Consider the following 19434-nt stretch of genomic DNA (forward strand, 5'->3'; position numbering starts at 1 on the left):
ATAGAACAATGATATTTTACATAGCATCCCCATACTCAAGAATATATCTCCCAAATAAAACAACAAAATTTAATATATAATTAAAGTCTAATTATGCAAATTTTCATTTATTAATTAGTATAATTAATTTCTTGTCCAGGGTCTGCCACTTCATCTGCAAATCGATACCTTCGACGACTACCGAGATGGTAGCACGCCAGTCCACAGAGGTTATTGCCAAATTAAAGTATTCTGTGATAAGGTAAGTTTCAACTAAACTTAATTTCATATAAGAGTAGTTTGTAATTAGTTAAGCCTAACTTCCTGGAAATATTTAATCATGCCTTGGCCCCTTGGGGCTTAGCATTTAACAAGCAAATATTATCGTAATATTTTGATAATTTTTCCATGAAAATTGCTTGACAATAACTGCCTTATTTTATGTAGGAATAAATATCACTGTAATATTTGGTAAATTATGCGGGCCTAGACATTATTCGCGCTTAATTTATTCTGGAGTGGCGATCACGTTGCGGTTTAAAAGGGACATTAAAATAATCGAGGAAATATATTTGCCTCTGGAACCAATTTTTGTCGGTTGCATAAAATTACGTATTTTACCCGCGGACACGGTCTCCACCCCTGGTTCGTTCGTTCCCTGCTTTAGAAATCGAATTACATATTTAAGAGTACTCGTAGATAACGACACTGATAACGTAAAAAATATACGTTCCTAACGCGCTTCTGTATTCTTTAGCGCGAGTGGAGAGTGAATTTTTTTCGTACCTTAATTTGTATTTTCTTCTTTGTCGTTGGTTGATTTGGGATTACGTGATGACAACATTAATACAAAATTCTATTATCGTTGGTGTAAAATGCGCAACCCATTTTCCCACGTGATATCCTAGCTTAAGGGCTGTTAAATATATTTTAATTGCGTTAATGTGTTTATAGATTCGTTGTCGCTTAATCTCGTTTGACGTTACTTTAGAATTCCTTCAATGCTAACCCTAAATTGGATATTTTTAAAATTACAAATTTGGCCTAGCAGCTAGTATAGTTTCTTTAAGCCTATATTTCAAATTGTCTGAATTCTTTAGATGATCTTAAAAGGTTGAAAGGGATTCTGGGTAAAAGATCCATAACCTTTATTTCCTCTGAAGATATCAATCCTAACCCTAAATTAGATATTTTTTCAAATTAGGCCTAGCAGCTAGTGTAATTTCATTTAAGCCAATATTTCAAATTGTCTGAATTCTTTAGAGCATCTTAAAAGGTTGAAAGGAATTCTGGGTAAAAGATCCATAACCTTTATTTATCCCTAAATTGGATATTTTTCCTCGCAAATAAGGCTTAGCATTGTTTCCCACGTGGTATTGAACACGTGTTTAAATTTTAAGACAAAATATATGCATGGAAACTATTCCATAAAAATTACTATATAAAATTCACACGCGTGCAAATTTACCAAAAATAACAAACATTCCCCGCCCACGTGATTATGAGAGAGAAAAAAGGGTTGAGCTTAATCGTACTTTACATGTATCGCCTTGAGTTAATTTAATCCCCCTAAATTAACTTAATTTAGATTTAAACAATCATAGCTATACCTATAGGGTGTAACTTCACGCAAAACTGGTAAAATAAAAAGCAAACATTCTCGTCACGTAATATTAAAAATTTTAAAGAAGAGATTCTAGATTAATTTTCATATTACAGTAAAATTGCAACTGAGGAAATATAATTCCAGACCTCGGAACTCGGTGTCTTTCCTAAAACCCCTGATTATCATTTAGAATATATGTATCTATACTCGAAGATTAAGATTTCAGTCATTTTTTGCTCGGATAAAACGTCCCTTGGGGCTAAAAAGACCCTCATAATATCAGGGAGTTTTGAGAGAGAGAGCGAGAGAGAAAAAATCATTGACCCGAGTACGAAAATGTAATGTTTGCAGCACTAGGGCGTTTTCCAATTCCAAATTTAATATGTTATAAATATATATATAAAATATCGTCCCGTTGTATGTACCATTAGAATTATTTAACTATACCTACACACACCCTTAGTGTACAGTGGTTGGTTTATACATGTTGGAGCAAATTTGCATCGAAATTATGAATATCAAATTATTTTTTATCAAAATCCGTGATTATTTTTGAAAAGCTTAGTTTTTCTAAAAATATGAGATTAGATAAAGGATAAATTCGAGCTTCAAGTTTATTCTGCTTAAATCACTGATTACTGTTAAAAATGCTTGAATCGACAATTTAAAATTCTCAAATTTGCATGGACTTTTCTATTACCCCTAGATAATTACATACATTCCTGTTACTGCAGCATTTTGTGGGCAGAAAGTTCAATAAAAAAGTTAACTCGTTTTCAAACAGACGAAAATATTTGGGGATGTACTAGTAATTTATCAAATAAATAACTACTAACCAAAGCTAGCCTATCTTGCTCAACTGGGATGGAATCTTTCAGGTGTAATGTCTGCGATCAGGGTTTGTAAATTAAAAGATAATTGTTAATTACCCATGCAAATTTGAGAATTATTAGTTATCGATTCTTGCATTTTTAGCAATAATGGATAATATAAGCTCTTGAAAATTTTAGTATTTAACCTACTTCTATTAAAGGTATATCAGAAGGTTTGTGCAAGTGAATCCCGAAGAGTTGTTAATGAAAGAAAATAGTGTTTATCAAGTCAGGTATAAACCGCACCCTTTCTACGTACTCTGATAGGAAATATCTTGTGAAGAAATCAAAAATCTTTTTTTACTCGCATAATAAAAGAATGTTCGAAACGTTTTTAACATTACAGTAATTATGCTTTAAAATTACGGCAGCGGCAAGAAAAAGCCGCCGTAAGACTTAAAAAACATCTTTTAAGGTAACGATATTTAGGCTTAACAAATAACAATGCGTGTACACCCAGGCCAGCCTTTGAGAGAGAAAGAGGAATGATTGAGCGTCAGAACTAAAAAGTTGATTGAAAACCTTCTACACACTTAAAATTCCATTTTTTTTTATTTTTCATTTAAGCCACTACCTCTATACTCTACACTGTTTATCATTTAAATTGAATGTAGATTAATCTGAAGCTATCAAATCCTATTTCATTATTATTTCTTGTATTATTATCATCACCTTTAAATCATATAGTATTATTATCGCCTCGAAATCAGAAGTGTAGTATTATTATCACCTCGAAATCAGAAGTGTAGTATTATTATCACCTCGAAATCAGAAGTGTAGTATTATTATCACCTCGAAATCAGAAGTGTAGTATTATTATCACCTCGAAATCAGAAGTGTAGTATTATTATCACCTCGAAATCAGAAGTGTAGTATTATTATCACCTCGAAATCAGAAGTGTAGTATTATTATCACCTCGAAATCAGAAGTGTAGTATTATTATCACCTCGAAATCAGAAGTGTAGTATTATTATCACCTCGAAATCAGAAGTGTAGTATTATTATCACCTCGAAATCAGAAGTGTAGTATTATTATCACCTCGAAATCAGAAGTGTAGTATTATTATCACCTCGAAATCAGAAGTGTAGTATTATTATCACCTCGAAATCAGAAGTGCAGTATTATTATCACCTCGAAATCAGAAGTGTAGTATTATTATCACCTCGAAATCAGAAGTGTAGTATTATTATCACCTCGAAATAATAAATCTTAAAATCTAATATTATTTACACCTCTAAATCATAAATCTGGTTTATAATTAATAAGAAATGCAGTATTTTTACCAACAAACCTCCCTGCAGTTTTTGAGTTTCCACGAAATTGCATTTTTATAATATTGCGTAACTTAATTCACTTCTGTACTCTAACTTCTTATTAATAGAAAAACTAAACTCCATTTGAAGAAAACACGGAATTAATTAAATATTCTACGCCGCATCCTATTCCCCTATGGTTACGGATTAAAAACTGATTAAAATAATTCTATACGGTATAACTCTAGACTCCGAATGATAAATTGTTATTATTCAAAAATAAATTCAATGTTTTGAAAGATTATAGTTATCAAGGGATATTCTTTTTATAGCGACATTGTATCATGGATGTTATGTTTGCAAATGTTGAAAATTAGCACGTACAAAGCTAGGCGCCCAAGTGATAGAACCAAGTGTTGCCAGAGATGGTTTAAAGTTTGCTGCTCTTCAAAAACGAAACTTAAAAAAAAAACCAAAAAAACAAAAAACGGGGAAGGCTCACAGAAAAATTTCGTATTCTGGTTAAAAAAATTCCTAATAATGGGTCTGAAACGTAATTTATTAGCTTATATATATTTTTTTTCTGTATTTTTTTTTCAAATTAGAGTTTGGATAATGAGACACGGGCCAAACCCTTTTTTCTAATAGGCCTCTTTCGTTCAGGATCAGTTTTCAATTTAAGAGATAGTTGAGGCGGATTAATACGTAATGTTAAAACTTATTATAGTCATTGTAAAGTGATATTGGGCATTCATCAGAACGTTTCACGAAGAAACTTGAGTTTCGAAAGTAGCGTGTAAGGTTTACGGTACGAGGTTTGACTGACAAACAGTGTATGTTCGTTTAGGATTTTCAGATTTTCTTAGTTTGTTTTCAAAGATTAATTTCTACTTGTCGGAAAGGAAGGGTTCTGAGATATTGAGATCGCTTTATTGTTTTGAAATATTTGAAGAACTGTGTTTTAGATGGCCGAGAACTGTAAATGTTTCATTAAGGCTTTGTCACCTCACACATTACATAGAACATTTTCTATTCGAAATCACCCAAAGAACATCCCCTTAATCTCTGATAGAACTTTAAGAAACACGAAGTATAGTGTCCGTAGACAGAATTAACATAATATATTATCAAAAAAAGGGATACCACGTGGTATTAGATTAATTCCGTAGGCAACGGACATTGTTAAACATAGGCCGTAAAATACAAATTTCAAATAAGCATTTGCTCGTGTAGTTCAAAGCCAAGAAAAGAAATGGTTCAAAATAATGTTCACTGAAATTCAAAATAAAAATTAAGATATGTAATCGGTCAAAAGATGTGCCCTAGCCAGTTCGTAATTAAACTTTGTCGAGGAACACTGGTCTGAACGCGAACCTTATTAAGTTCCAACCAAACACGTCCGAATCATCAAATTGAAGTTAAATCGTATGAATACGCAATATTAAAACTATTGAAAGAAAATAGTGCTTCCATCAAGTACGATCGGAATAATTCAAAAACTCGAAGTAAAATTTAAGGAAATTCCGGAGCATAAAAGCTAATGGTCCGTTAAAAAACTTTCTTTAATCGTTAAAATGAAACGGCCGATAAGAAGCGATCCCCTCTAGCTTTTACTGGAAGATTTCAGACTCCGTTGAATTCACTCGTGTGGAAAAAAAAGTTATTCAGATCGATAAAGATTAACCCAAATGAAACGCCGCGTAGATATAACACATAAATCCGACCGATCTTCGACAGAAATTGAACTTCTTCTAATTCAAATAAAAAAAAATCGTTTGGAATTAAACATTAGAAAACCTTTGGAAATCGATTCTTTTTTATTTTTTTCAAAATTTAATTTGATTAGATTTGGTTAGTTGAAGAAATTACGAATATCTTTACTGAAAAAAAAAACAGAGTTCTTCGATCGTATTTGAATTGAAATAAAAAAATGACCTATGACTGTTTGATTGCATTCTTTGATTGGGTCAGATCAGATGTATCATGTGTCATTCTTAGTAAAACAGGTTTAACGAACTTAATAATTAAAAGGTGACGGACAATTAGTTTCAATTTTATATCATCCCATTTCGTGTAGCTAAGTTCAGGGCGCTTCAGAAACACTTTATAAGATCTTGGATGTATTTATATTACATCGTCGAAGGCGTTTTTATGGAGGTTTTTTTTTTAATTACTTTCGTGATTTTGGCTTCGGGAGTATTAAAAGATACTTTCTACCTTCGAAGAAAGGTCCGCTAATGATGAGTAACTTCATTTAAAATGGCTTTCGGAACAGATACTAAAGTATAATAACGATCATTAGATTCTATAATGACCCCTAATCATTTTCGTCTTAAGAAATATTACACTTTTCGATCATTAAAGTTAATGCGAAGGTTTTTAAGGGAGTTTGATGAAAAAGAGACATTTTTTATTCAATTATTTAGAAGATCGTTTTTAAAGAAACTTCTTGCGCCATAATTATTATGCAAGCTTACAGAATTGGCGGGTTAAATAGGCCTAGAATATTAAATACCGTATCAAAAATAGTCTTAGATCGTTGTCTAATTTCTTGTATTGTTTGTTTACTTTCAGGGAGCCGAACGCAAAACAAGAGACGAAGAAAGAAGGGCTGCCAAGAGGAAGTTGACAGCGACCGGAAGTAAGTTATCAAACGATCACAATCGGTAGTGATTGTCAATTTAGTGAGCGTACAAAACCATAGAGTGAGGTGGTAAAACGGTTAATGATTTTGGGCAAGCAAATTTCTGAGAAATTAGAATTAGTGGTTGAAAATTCGACCTTACATATCCTACATTGAGCAATGAAAATTAATCTCCTCATTCGTGGGCGATAGATCATAATTCCGGCATATTTAATCCATCCACGGTAATTCACCGCGATGACGTTAAAAAAAATCTGAAAAACCAGTCTGTTATATTCATTAATTTAAGGTTAGGGTTACCCGCTTGGTATTAGTTTTTCTAACACCATAACGGTTGAAAGGTGAGAAATTGAAAATTGAACAACAAAATTAACGTCCCTAAAATTGAGCGGTTCGCTAATCGCCTCTGTTATCAGCAAATTACCTTGAACGTAAAATAATCCCCCGAAACAAAATGCCCTTGTGCCGCTAACTTAAGCCTAATCACGGCCTAATTCTTTATTTCTTTCTTTCTTCCGAACCAACGAACGAATTAATCATTGATGGCAGTAAACAAATTTAAAATGAATATTCTTCCAACCGGATTCTTATCTCCTTAAGTTCTGAAATAATTTCGATTTTCAATTTAATTCTTTATCTCACGTTCCATTTTATATTAAGTTATTTTTTTATGAAACTAAATATTTACGTGTTATTTCACCCCACGCCGCTGAAACTCGTGATTTAAGGGAGGATCCTTTTAAACTATCAAGTTGATTCAATATCGCACCATTTTTTTTGTTATAAACCTACCTACACATGGTATCTTACTTGACAGGCACTTAATTTTCGGAGCCCCTAGCCCGTGTTTATTGTTTATTGCGTGTTTAACGTTTATTGTTTATTGGTACAGGTGGTCGAAAGAAGATGGAAGAAATGTACCATCCGCCAATGGACAGGTCAGAATTCTACTCCATGAGTGATCTCCAAAAACCACCGATACTTTTCACACCCAGCGAAGACCTAGAAAAAGTATGAATACATTCTTATTGTTAGTCTGATTTCCGCGAGAGCTATTAAGCTTTCCTGGTTATCAAATATTTGGAAAGCATAATGGCGACGAAGTCAATAGGGGTAAATGCAAGAACCAAATCTGAAGCCTCGATGTTCAGTTGCGTTCTTGTGTTGTAAACTTTGGGAATACATACACCTTATAGGAATCATTGAGCCCAATATCTCCCATGCTAATTTCTCTGCGGACTTTGTGGGCCGGGCTTGAGTATTTACCATCCGTCACGCCTCATAACTCTGACGTCTTTTTTACTGCGATTTCATTGGTTGGTAGTAGTAGTAGTAGGCGATATAGACTAGGCCTAGGTTGTCTCCCACAATCCGACTAGAAACGTTGAGAAAATGGCTACACGATTCCTATTACCTGTATTTATTCCTGGTTCTTGGGATAGCCTAGACATAGATATTCGCTGAAAGTGGCGTCTAAGACTTGTACATCAGACAAATTAAAAAATAATCGTCAGAATAAGATTTAATCAAAATCATCCTGAGACTAGCCTACTTTTCGGTTAACTTCAGATATTTTGACAATGACTTTTAAAGTATGTAGGGACTAGTAGGGTTGATGAGGGATATTTAAAAATTTTGATATCTGGTGTTACGTAGTTTGATTATAATTGGGAGGTCAGGGATTACAATCTTGGAATGGTTTTTATTATCGCAACTATAGAAAGAAATTTGTACCGTCTCTCAACAGATGGCAGGCATGGAGCTGTCATTCTATAACCAAGCCGCCGCCACACCCACGACGCCCGAAGAGAACGGGTAAGTTAATTAACACTTAATGAGATCAACCTGCTCATCTACAATGACGTAATATCGATATGCCTATTGCGTGACGTGAAATGAAGTGGCCATTGTAGTTGGTCTCCAACTCTTATTATAGCATCAGGCTTCATACTCCTTCAGTTTAGTGCAGAGAAGTCTCATTGTTAATTACGTTTATTCGAAATTAATTTAAAAAGTAATTGGTAAACTAGACGAATATGTAAAAAGCAGATAACTATTAGCATATCGGTAAAATTATTAAGTAAATAAATGTTGTCCTTTGCATTTTAACTAATCTGCAGAATAGTACACTTCGACCACGGCATTTGCACAGATAGTGAAGTCGTTAGAACGTGATATGTTTATCGAATACGCCTAATCGAAATTACGCCATTCGCTGTTACAAAGGTATCTAAAGGTCTTGAAATTTTTCTAGTCTCGAACAACGCCGTGAAAAACAACTTGATTCCAGTGCCAATTCCATCGACCTGAGCTTCGCTCAACCACCGACGAAAAGGTTAAAAACCTACCCTAACGACAGAGGTAAGACGCTTTCAATTAAATTATTACTTTCAACACTTCTTCTTAATTTCGAAACCTCAATCGTTCAAAAACCAAATGAATTACTCGTTTCTCGGCCTAAACGAAATTATAATATGGTACAGTGATCCTTTCATAATTATACCTCTTCAACTCTCATAATTGGGAGCCCATTTCTGACACTCATCCTAAGGTTAAAGAAAGTTCAAATACGTTGATTTTATTGTGAAACAACGTGGAAATTGTTCAATAGTTGTAGCTATTCGTTTTCTGGTATTCGGTAATTTCCGAGCAAATATTTCCCGTGTCCCTTATAAATTACTCGTCTTAAGGCGAGCGCGAGTGCTCGGTGGCACGAAGCCAAAAACTAAGGCTACAGTCGGCTTAAAGTTCAAGATCCAACCGCAACTGAAAATTCTATTTAATAATCCGCTACATATTATGGAAGCGCTAAGCCTATTTTTAATGTAAAATTTGTACATAAATATGCGGCAAGGTAACTACCCCGAACTTTGTAAATTCAAATTATTTGGTTAAAATATGGCGTAACCGGCACCTGCGGTACATGAAACCGTATATCCTAATTATTGTTGTTGTACCTCTGCAATATTGATGATAGTGTTAAACCGCAGAATATTGCTTTACCTACATTATAATAAGCGTCTCTTATAATATCCCTTGTAAAACGAGTAAAAAAATCGTGAAAATCAAAGAATAATATAATCGTGTTGTATTTTTTCGCAGAGTAATATTTTAAACCAGGATTTTTTCTTATTTTACCCCCAAGAGGTCACTATAATTATCCGCCTTCTCACGAAGGTTCATGTTCCGGAGAGTGTGCATTGTTTAATTTAACCAGTAACCCTAACCTCTTGGCGTAGAACTAACTACATATCATAATCGTTTCTTTTTTCTTATTGCAAAGACGTGAATTCCCCAATTAAAGACATATATAAATAATATAATTTATTAGTGAAAGGGAATCGTTCATAATTAGTTAATTATTATTTCAATTGAGGTAAATGATTAAAACATACAATCTAAATAAAATTTTTTTTACTTGGAAATTAGTTCACTATTTTTAAATAGTTTATATGCAAGGTGAGATAGATAACGCTAACTCCAATTTCAAGTAAAATTAAACGTTATTATAAATTATGACACATATTGCTTTTAAGGAGTGTTTAGTTTAAACAAATGCCACTAGATGATCCCATAGTCAAAGGGTGGAGTTGACTGACCGGCAAAGTTTAACAAAGGCTAGTTTTGATTGGTTCCTGCCTTTGACAGGGTAAAATAACGACGGATCAAATTTGCTGTGTGTCTGATCTATTTCAACCTTAGTTACAGAACGCCCGAGCCTTGGAGGGGCTAATCAGATAAACAGTGTATTGATTATGCTAAGTTACCCACCCCTCGTAGGCCTTGCATGTATGGAAACTTATTATACTATAAAACAATAAAAATACCTCGCTCACGGGTTAAATTTTACATCTACATTTTAAATTTATGCATGTCGAATTTCGATGCAAATTTCTATCGATAATTTAGCTGTTATATTTTTTCGAAGCAAGCCTTGGGCGTTTGACCAAAAAAATATATTAATTCTGATAATGGCACTTTCGAGGTTTATAAATCACGGAATAGATTCTGTAAAGGGTCGTTGTCGCTTATATATAAATATATCTAAGCCCCCCTCCCTCATCCCCGAAGATACAACGTAATTAAAATGTTCGATTATTTTCTAATATATACTGTGAAAGGGCCACTGTACTGTACATTTACAGGTAAGTAGTGTTTTGAACGAAAAAATCTGACGAGGCTTCGTGCATGCCTTCTTCTATAATACCTACGTGACGTTGTTATCGCTATTTTAATGACGTAAGGTAAAAAAATAATCTATCGCTAGTCTTTTAAAAAAAAATTCATACCAAATTCAAACCCGTAGTGTCTTTTCTTGAGTTGCAACTGGGTATAGGTTGTTTTTCTCCTGCTATTTTTCTCTGCATTTTTATAATTTTTTCAATTCCTTCAAAGTATTGATACCCATTTATTTATTTATTCAAACTATTTTCTAACATAAAAATTAAAAAACGAAAAAACAAGAGGGCCAAGGCCATAATCTGCTTTTTGCGAAAATTTACTAGTTTACAAAAGTTACCATATCAGCTTTTTTGCTATTTGTGGAATAAAAAAAATTAATTCGTAAAATGCCATTGCTTTTGGAAAATATGAGTGTCATATAAATCATCCTAACCTATTAGTGGATATATTTTTAAATTATGTATATCCTTCATCATGTTGATAATTAATATTTTCCAAAAGAATGAGTGAAAATTTTAATAGCTTCGATAGTTAGCATAGGATGAGTTATTTAAGCTAATTCTGATGCTTTAAAAAGATCCTTTTCAAAATTTGGGGTAATATAGTCTGGTGTTTGACGTTACATTCTGTATGTCAATCCAAAAACCTTAGATATGGCTTAAACACTAAATTAATTTGGTGGACTGCTAACTTTGAAGCCCCATCTAACGTCTTTGGAACCACATACCGGATGTTCCGTTCTGAAGCAGACGATACTGCGGCCCGCCTTTTGAAAAGAATTTATTTAGAAACGTTAGAAGCGAAACTAATTAAAAGTTGTTACGCGTCATAAATGGGTATTAATAGCTTGAAGTGTGACATATTCCGATTTAAAATTTTCAAATGAACTTGGCAGTGGTCGGGACTGCAACCCTTAACCCAGAATCGCTTTATTTACTCCCCCCAGTCCTCCTGTACGCCAAGCGAGATTCCGAGGATGTATTTCACGCCCTTCATCTCGTACCTCCGACGCTGGCAGGCCTAGCGAATGCGGTGAGTATTTCACATCATGCTGTAGACATTAGTCCCTTTACCCCAAATGGCTGGCTGGTTTTCGCGTGCGCTTTTTAATTTTTAACTCTAGGCCCTATATTTTCGAACACCTATACTCTGTTGCGTATTCAAGATCTGACCCCTTTAATTTTAATTGGTTAGTCGACAATAGTATGTAATGAATCATATTAAAAATTGAAACGTTCTCGATGAAAGACGCGGAAAATTAATTAATTTGAAAATAATTAGTTTATTAAAACGCGAAGATGCAACAGGGAATAAGTTGTTCGTATAGTAGAAAGCCATTCAGCCTTGTTAAGAGAAACATGCGTGTAATGGGGATGTGGTTAATTTGAAGTTCCCAAAACTATTAAAATTAATTCGAATTAGTGCTTTCGGATCTTAAATTTCACAGAATGTAAGTTGAACTGTAAGTTCATAAGATATGTACCGTAAGTTTGTCAATGGTTACTGAGAGCTTGACATGAAGTGACGTAGGTGAAACGTCATAGATTCTCGTAAAGCGACGCCTGGTGAGGCGCTGTAAAAGGCCTAATTAGTACAGACTAAATAGAAAGATGGACTCCAAAACAGAGTGTGGTCAATTCTCGCTTGTCGTTCTCGAACTAGCGCTCAGCATTACGAAGTATAGGAAGTGTCATACTTATGGAACATGTCTTATAAACTTATGGCTGAACATTAATGTATTTTAATTTTGCGTTAAACAATTCAAAGTTTCAAATTGAAGTGAAAAGTTAATGGGATCGAGTCGAGGTTGTTTTAGTCTCTTTTCAAATGGCATGTACTCGAATCTGTAATCACTATACGCGATCAGTACTTGAAACCATTTTGTTATTATATTTCCAAAGCTACAAACGATATAGTCAAAGTGTAGAAATTAAAACACCGCTAGGATATAGATGAAACCTTTGAGATTTGAATAAAATTCTCACGTTTTTCTCGCTCTGAAACGTGTTTCCTACAAAAACTTAACGCCATAAACGATTGTCCAATTCATTATTTATCTAAAACTGAGATAAATTTTCAATTTTTTTTTTCTTCCCAGAATTATGTACAGTTTATCTTTCCCCAATTATGGTTTTTATTTTTTTGGACATGAAATAGCAGGGTCAAATTAGATTTCTTAGAAACAATGCCACGAACACTATGAACAATGTAATCTTAAAACTTCAAGTTCATTTCAACCGTAAACGCGTAATTGCTTGGGTTTTCCGTATCATATCCGTGGTCTTACTACAAATTGGTCTCCATACCCATTTCACAATTACGAGCTAGACTTAAATTTAAAATAAAAATTGGAACCTTCAAATCAAAACGAACACGACGAATTCGGTACCACGTGCTCTTGCTTTAGCCATAAGTCAAGAATAACTTCATTTCCGTAAATACGTTTTGCTCGATGCTCATTAAGCAAAAAGAAAATACATGAAGTAGATAATTTGGTTTCCCAACCCTAATTGATCCATCCCATACGTCCAAGAGGCCATAAAATTTATTTAATGCAAGCCTTAACCCGAATATCACAATGAAAAGTCCTTGAAATAAACCGGGAAGGGGATTGATAGTTTTAGTAGTTAAGTCAGGTCTTGTCAATCCTCTAATTAACTCGTCCGTAATGCTAATGGGTTTCCAGCTCCGGTTATTTAGCTTATTTCGTGAGCGATTGTCCGAATTTAACGCCATTTCTTGATGGGGGTTGTAATTTGAATGTTGTGGGATCTTAGAAACTTGTATGGAATGCGGGTCTCTTTTTCTGCCTATTTATTTAAGTAACAAAGGGCGTTCTTGTTACGCGCCTCGAAAATCATTCTGACATTAACGATCGTGCTTGACCTAGTAAAAGAAAATTACGGATATACCCATAATGCTAATAAAGACGGACCGTTCATGTTAATAAATACATGCTTTGGAAAAAGAGGGTGGTATTTTTGACGGTAGTTGTTTAGATTTTTGGGTAATTTTTTACTATCCCCTAAAGGGTTGGTAAATTTGATAGAATACGCGAGAAAATGTTTAGGCCATTAGATAGTGGGAACCAAAATTATAAGATTAAGGATGACTTTGCAAATACAGCTTTAATGGGATGGTGTTATGATACCATAATTCCTGCCAATGCCGATATATTTAAAGGGACTGTAAAGAACGCATCGGCGGTTGGGTGGGTAAAAATCCATTGAAATACTCATAGGCACGTGACTGAGGAAAGGCGTGGTTTAAAAATATACTTACTTCGTTTATTTCGAAGACTACCACTTCGACGAATTGGCGGTGCAATCTCGCGAAAAAGGACAATTTGTCCAGTCCCACTATATGTGGAGTCTTTGTATTTCAAAAAGCTTTACAACCCGCTGATACCTTTTTAAAAGCATACTGATTATTGCTAACAAATATTAATAATGTTTCTTTGTGATATTTAGATCGAGAGCAAATACGATATTGGAACCAACAGTATCCGGAGTATTTACAAGCGCTGTTCTAAAGGGTAAGCATCATTTTCTTCAAATCTCAGTTATTCAACACCACAGTCCTTTATCTACCCCGACGTATAAAATCTTTATTGGTCGATAAACTACTATTTGAGCGATCTGAACCTTAAAGGTTTCCGAACAGAAATTGACATTAGCTCCATGGATCCCTCCTAAGACAGAAATAATTTTTATATCATATTACCGCGACCCCTTGTTGATATAAGCCCATATGTTTGTATCATTTTATTCGTCACACCCTGGAAACATTTCCAAATTAGTGTTTAACGGTAATAGAAAGCAGTTCAATTTCAAATTCTGGGGGAAAAAACAAACGCGATAGAACTGAATCACCATCCAATTCATACTCCCTTTAAATTGCCATAGTTCCTACGTCACTCTGCAACCCTACTTGTCACGTTGAAACAGTTTTCAACCGTTTAGGAAAGGTCAAAAAGTCATATATTGAAGCAATTAAAGAAAATGTATTATACCTTTCCAAAACGCTTCAAAACTGTTTCAATATGTTTGTGTAAGTTCATCAAGTATATAAATGAATTTTTCAATTTTAGGATCACGGTACAAATGGATGACGATATCGTGAAACATTATTGTAACGAAGACACCTTCATAATCGAAATCATCAAAACCGAGGAAGATCTTTACGACATCACCTTGGTTGAACTATAACCTGGATGAAACATCTCTTTCCCCCAGTACCTTCCCCCTCCCCCCAAGTTTATCAAAAAAAAAAAAAAAATACAAAAAATATATAAATTTAATCCTATTTAGTGTCAAATATGCCAAGAACAGTACTTTTTCTACGTTTATACGTGGTTTGAAACAAAAAAATGAATCTCCATATTGTCTAAATGAAGACAAACTTTGAAGTACGGTGAAATTAGGCAAAGTGAATAGTGAAGCGATTTGTTTTTCGCTAAACATTGATGGAAGAAATGGAGGTATATATTTTTGCGAACAAAATGAGATAATTTTTTACGTAGCGCCATAAGCAATATTTAGATTGAGGATAAGTGGATTATGATACTCATATTTTTTTCTTCATTTTTAATTTCATTCAAATTAATTTACCCAAACGCGCAATTTTGTATTACTACGCAAAAAAAGAAAATCTCAAAAAACAGAAATCTTAAAAGAGAAAATAATCACGGTGATCAACAACGAAAGGTGAATATTTTTTTACAAAAGATAATTAACGTTAAAAAAATCCATAGTGATTTGGATTTATTTTTTTTAAAGAAAGTAAAAATTGTAAATAATTTAAAAAAAAAAAATTGTTCAGTATTGTTTCTAACGCGTTCTTAGGGAGGTTATAGGTCACCTGATCTACAAAACGCCCATAAATATTTCTATATATGAAATTTAATTTTAAAACTTTTACTTCGATTAAAACAAAATCGATTTAAGAAAAATTAATATTTCAAATGAAATATTGAAAACAAAAAAAAAATTATTATTAAAAATTAATTTCATCCCTTTAGCGTTAGGTTCATTATTATATTTTTTTGGATCTTGATTTTTTATACATTGTCGTTGGTTGATATTAAAATTAAATATTTCTCGTAATTTTTATTACATTTAAATAAGAGTTAATTATTTTCCATTCTTAATTAATTTTCTACTTAAAAATAAATAATTAATTAAGTTACCCAAAATATAACTTAAAAATAATACGATAAAGAAGAAATCTCATTTTGTTTTAATTGTGAAAAATTTTAAGGGTTTCACCTTTTTATTTTTTTAAATTACTTTTTGTGTCAGCAATAGATATTGAGTTTAATATAACTAAAAAAAAAGTTTTTTTCCTATAGTCAAAATGTTTCTTTGTTTTTATGTTCGTCTCTGTTACGCGTATTGTGATCCGCTTTAATTTTAACGAAAGCAACATCTCAACTTATTAGTTATCAACGCCAAGTGACATTACAATTGTTTTTAGGTTTCGACGGAAGCTACGTTAGGATTTTCTATGGAATAAGTTCAAAATGCTACATCAAAATTACGATATTAGAAAAAGGTGATGCCGGAAAGAAATTTCGTTAATGAAAACAAGTGTTAATGTCACTTAAATTATTAGGAAATTAAAATTTTAAAATTATCCGAAATCTGTTACGAAAGAAAGCCAATGCATTGTATTAATTGTTTATTTTTTATCTAGAGCTTGCGAATTTTACATTCAACTGCCATATTGAGGAAAATGCGCGTACATGTTTTTTTCCGATTAGTAGATTTCATTCCATATACACTATTTAAGTTAAAAAACAAAGAAAAAAATTTAAGGGCGCGTATTTTACGAAAGAAGAGTACAACTTAATTATTATTTTTTAGCGCTCACCTTACAATTTTATATGAAAAATTACCAAAATTAAAAAAATAAAATATAGTTATATTCACAGTTTAATTATATAAACGAAAAAGAATATCGCTTTAACTATACTTAATATTTTTGTAAAAGGTCCCGGAGGTATTATTTTATAAAGAAAAAATATTTTAAAGCGTTTTAAAAAAAATATAGATAAATAAAAAATAAAAACGCGAAAATTAAAAAAGATGAAAAAAAAAAAAAACTTTTCGAGGTTGAAATAAAAAATAATTCGTTTTTCAATAATATATTTATTTACCATTATTTCTGTGCTAAAATTTATAAAATTATCAATTGATTAATTAATTAATTCCCCGAACAAAATAAGTAGATATTTTATTTCAAATTAATCATATAATATTTGAAAAAAAAAAGAAACAAATTATTCTTTTAAAAAAGTTTCAATAGTTAATTGGTGTTTCTTAAATATGTAATATTTTTGTGACTCGCGCATTTATTTTGTTAACTTTCCATTATTCAGTGCCAGACTTAAAGTCTAGGCTATCGAGCAACGCGAGGCTGTGTGTATTAAAAACACCATGATACTTCTTGTGGGATTTGAAATTGCTTGGAAATGTGTTTTTTAATAAAAAATATTATTATCAGATATTTTTTTGAATTAATTTCAGTCTAATTTCAGCATAGCTATTGCTTACTGGAGTACGTTTTTCTAGTTTATCTCTTATCATTGTTTCCCTTAACAAAAGTGCGCTGCGCTTAGAGAGCCGGATGAGGTAAGCTCTAGTCTATTTTTCAACTGATTCTAGGGTCATTCCACACCGATTCGAACGACCACGAAATTTTAACCATTTTAACTATCAACAGAAGTATATAATACTTCTCTTCGAGAGAAGTGTACCACAAAGCGGGGTAAGTGTAACGTCACTCTTCCCAACATCGGAACATTTAGAGCAAGGTTACTAAATGAATCACATGCGCGATAAATAGTTCCCTCATCATTACTCTATTAGCGTTTAAATATTTGACAAGACGCGCTTGTGCATTTTTGTCCCACGTCAAGACGAGGTTTGTGGGATGATTGCTGGGTATTTAGTGCCAAACAATTATAGAATTCACCTTACGGTGCGATGCCCATTTGTAGTTTGATGAGCGGGAAAGCAAACTAAAAGGGTGAGCCTGGGAAGAATGACGTTACATAACTAAAGCATTAATTAAAGGGACTGCAAAGAAGGCATCGTCGGGTGGGTAAAAATTATTTGAAATACGTCACAGACATCACGTGATGCCGAGATACAAAGGCTCCTCATGAAGTGGAACTGGACACCTAGTCCTTGTTTTTCGCGAGATCGCAGCGCCAATTCCATGAAGTGGTAGTTTTCGAAATAAAACGAACTAAGCTTCTTTGAACCACGCCTCTCCTCGGTCACGTGCCTGTGACGTATTTCAAATATTTTTTACCCACCCGCCGATGCCTTCTTTACAGTCCCTTTAAGAGGATACAGAGTGTCATCCTTCTTCTATTATCCCCTTCTGCTATCAACTATTTGATGGTGAAAGCCCAAATTTTAGACCAAAATATTAATTAGAACCAAAAGTAGAGGCTTTTGAAAAAAGTCACGTTTTTAGGTGACCATTGGGAGAAGACGAAATGGAGTTGTGACGCTCAAAAGTGAGACAATACAATGTGTAATTGTCATTCTTTCACCGGTTTCAGTTGTGAAGCGACGTCATACAGAAGGATGATTAATTTTGGTGTACAGATGATCGGTATCTCTTGGAAACGGGTCGAAGGGTCGTTGACGGAGCGAATTTCAGTTCCGGTTTTCAATTTTTAATTGGAATTGAATATTATTATTGTTAAATCAAACTTTAAATTTTCATTTTGAGTGGAAGGGAACGAAGAGGTCGCCGGTAGAACAGAAGCTGTGGAAGCAATTAATGAAAGAGAAATATATATGAATGGAACGGCCTGTTTCAATCTTTATCTCGGTTTGTGAGACCCGTTTTGAATGGCTATAGCTAATGTTGATTTCGATATAAATTTTAAGAGTCGCGGTTGCTAAAGAGAAATCCTCGAGAGAAGTATAGAATCATTTCTGACGGCGAAGGATTAAAACTAAGGTGAATGTTGTTTTTTTTTATTTGAGGTGTTACACAATTTAGAAGTAATTTTAACTTTAAATTTTGCAGTTTTAATCGATGTTCATGAAAAGGCGATTTAAGTTCATTATTGTATTATGGTTATAATTTTTATTTTGCAGTAGTTGCAGTAAAATGCGAATTTTGACGATTACTACTTTTGCCTAAAACTTGTTTAGGAAAGTAATCGTTTGGTTATTTTTGCTGAACGTTTAACGAGTTTCGTAAGTAGCAGTTAGGTATCGAAAACTGACGAACGGTGTCTGATGGACGAGGATGAAACGGAGCTTTGAAGCGCAAAACTCAAAAGAGAAACAACACTATGTGTAACCACAAGTAGAATAATCTCACACCAAGTTCCTATGTAAGATTTTTTGCCGTAGCCTCTGTGTCTGAAAGTTCTGACGTTAAGCTTTTTAAAGTTTCCAACGGAGCTCGCGTGGATAGAGAGATAAAATTTCTAAAATCTCGGCCACGACCGAGAACGAGCTTTTGAAGCAGCGCCCCACAACGGTGGACAGTGAAGTAAAACAGGCGGGGCTAATTTTTTAATCTGAGTAAGTTCAAGCATGGAGGGTTCATCCACGGTGTTTACGTTTTTTATGGCAACGGCGTATCGTGTGGAGTGCTAACGTTTTTAAAGAGGGTGATTAAGTCGACATAATGGATAAATTAGAAGCCGACAGAATTATTTTTTTCTGGCACGGATATACTGAGTTAGTTTTGAGAGCACTAAATCCGTTTCGTTATTTGTAACTTGCTCTGCCGTAACGTAAACTCCGATCGTCTAATAAGATCTCCGTCTCTCTATTGGCCGAGAAGCTCATCGCAAGGGGACCCAACCTCCAATTCAAAAATTGAAGTTTCGTACCTTTTTTAAGGGGGGTGGAATTTTTTT

General features: G+C 33.5%; 1 protein-coding gene across 6 annotated transcripts in view; it reads left to right on the plus strand.

Moving 5' to 3' along the window:
- grh (grainy head) overlaps positions 1-17043 on the plus strand; it is a 280993-nt gene extending 263950 nt beyond the window's left edge. For 3 of the 6 annotated variants that reach the window (XM_089835465.1, XM_089835474.1, XM_089835512.1), the window contains 8 exons: positions 140-241; positions 6287-6353; positions 7249-7367; positions 8077-8171; positions 8611-8717; positions 11461-11570; positions 14009-14073; positions 14629-17043. In XM_089835465.1, coding sequence (XP_089691591.1) covers positions 140-241; positions 6287-6353; positions 7249-7367; positions 8077-8171; positions 8611-8717; positions 11461-11570; positions 14009-14073; positions 14629-14746 — 783 coding nt within the window. In that variant the 3' untranslated portion in view covers positions 14747-17043. The remainder of the gene's footprint in view (positions 1-139; positions 242-6286; positions 6354-7248; positions 7368-8076; positions 8172-8610; positions 8718-11460; positions 11571-14008; positions 14074-14628) is intronic. The other 3 variants (XM_089835483.1, XM_089835493.1, XM_089835503.1) reach the window with 3 other exon arrangements.
- The last annotated feature ends 2391 nt before the right edge of the window (positions 17044-19434 follow it).

Source organism: Phalangium opilio, unplaced genomic scaffold (genome assembly GCF_054372755.1).
Source record: "Phalangium opilio isolate 3A_F unplaced genomic scaffold, DU_Popi_V2 ptg000003l_1, whole genome shotgun sequence".
Taxonomy (NCBI): domain Eukaryota; kingdom Metazoa; phylum Arthropoda; class Arachnida; order Opiliones; family Phalangiidae; genus Phalangium; species Phalangium opilio.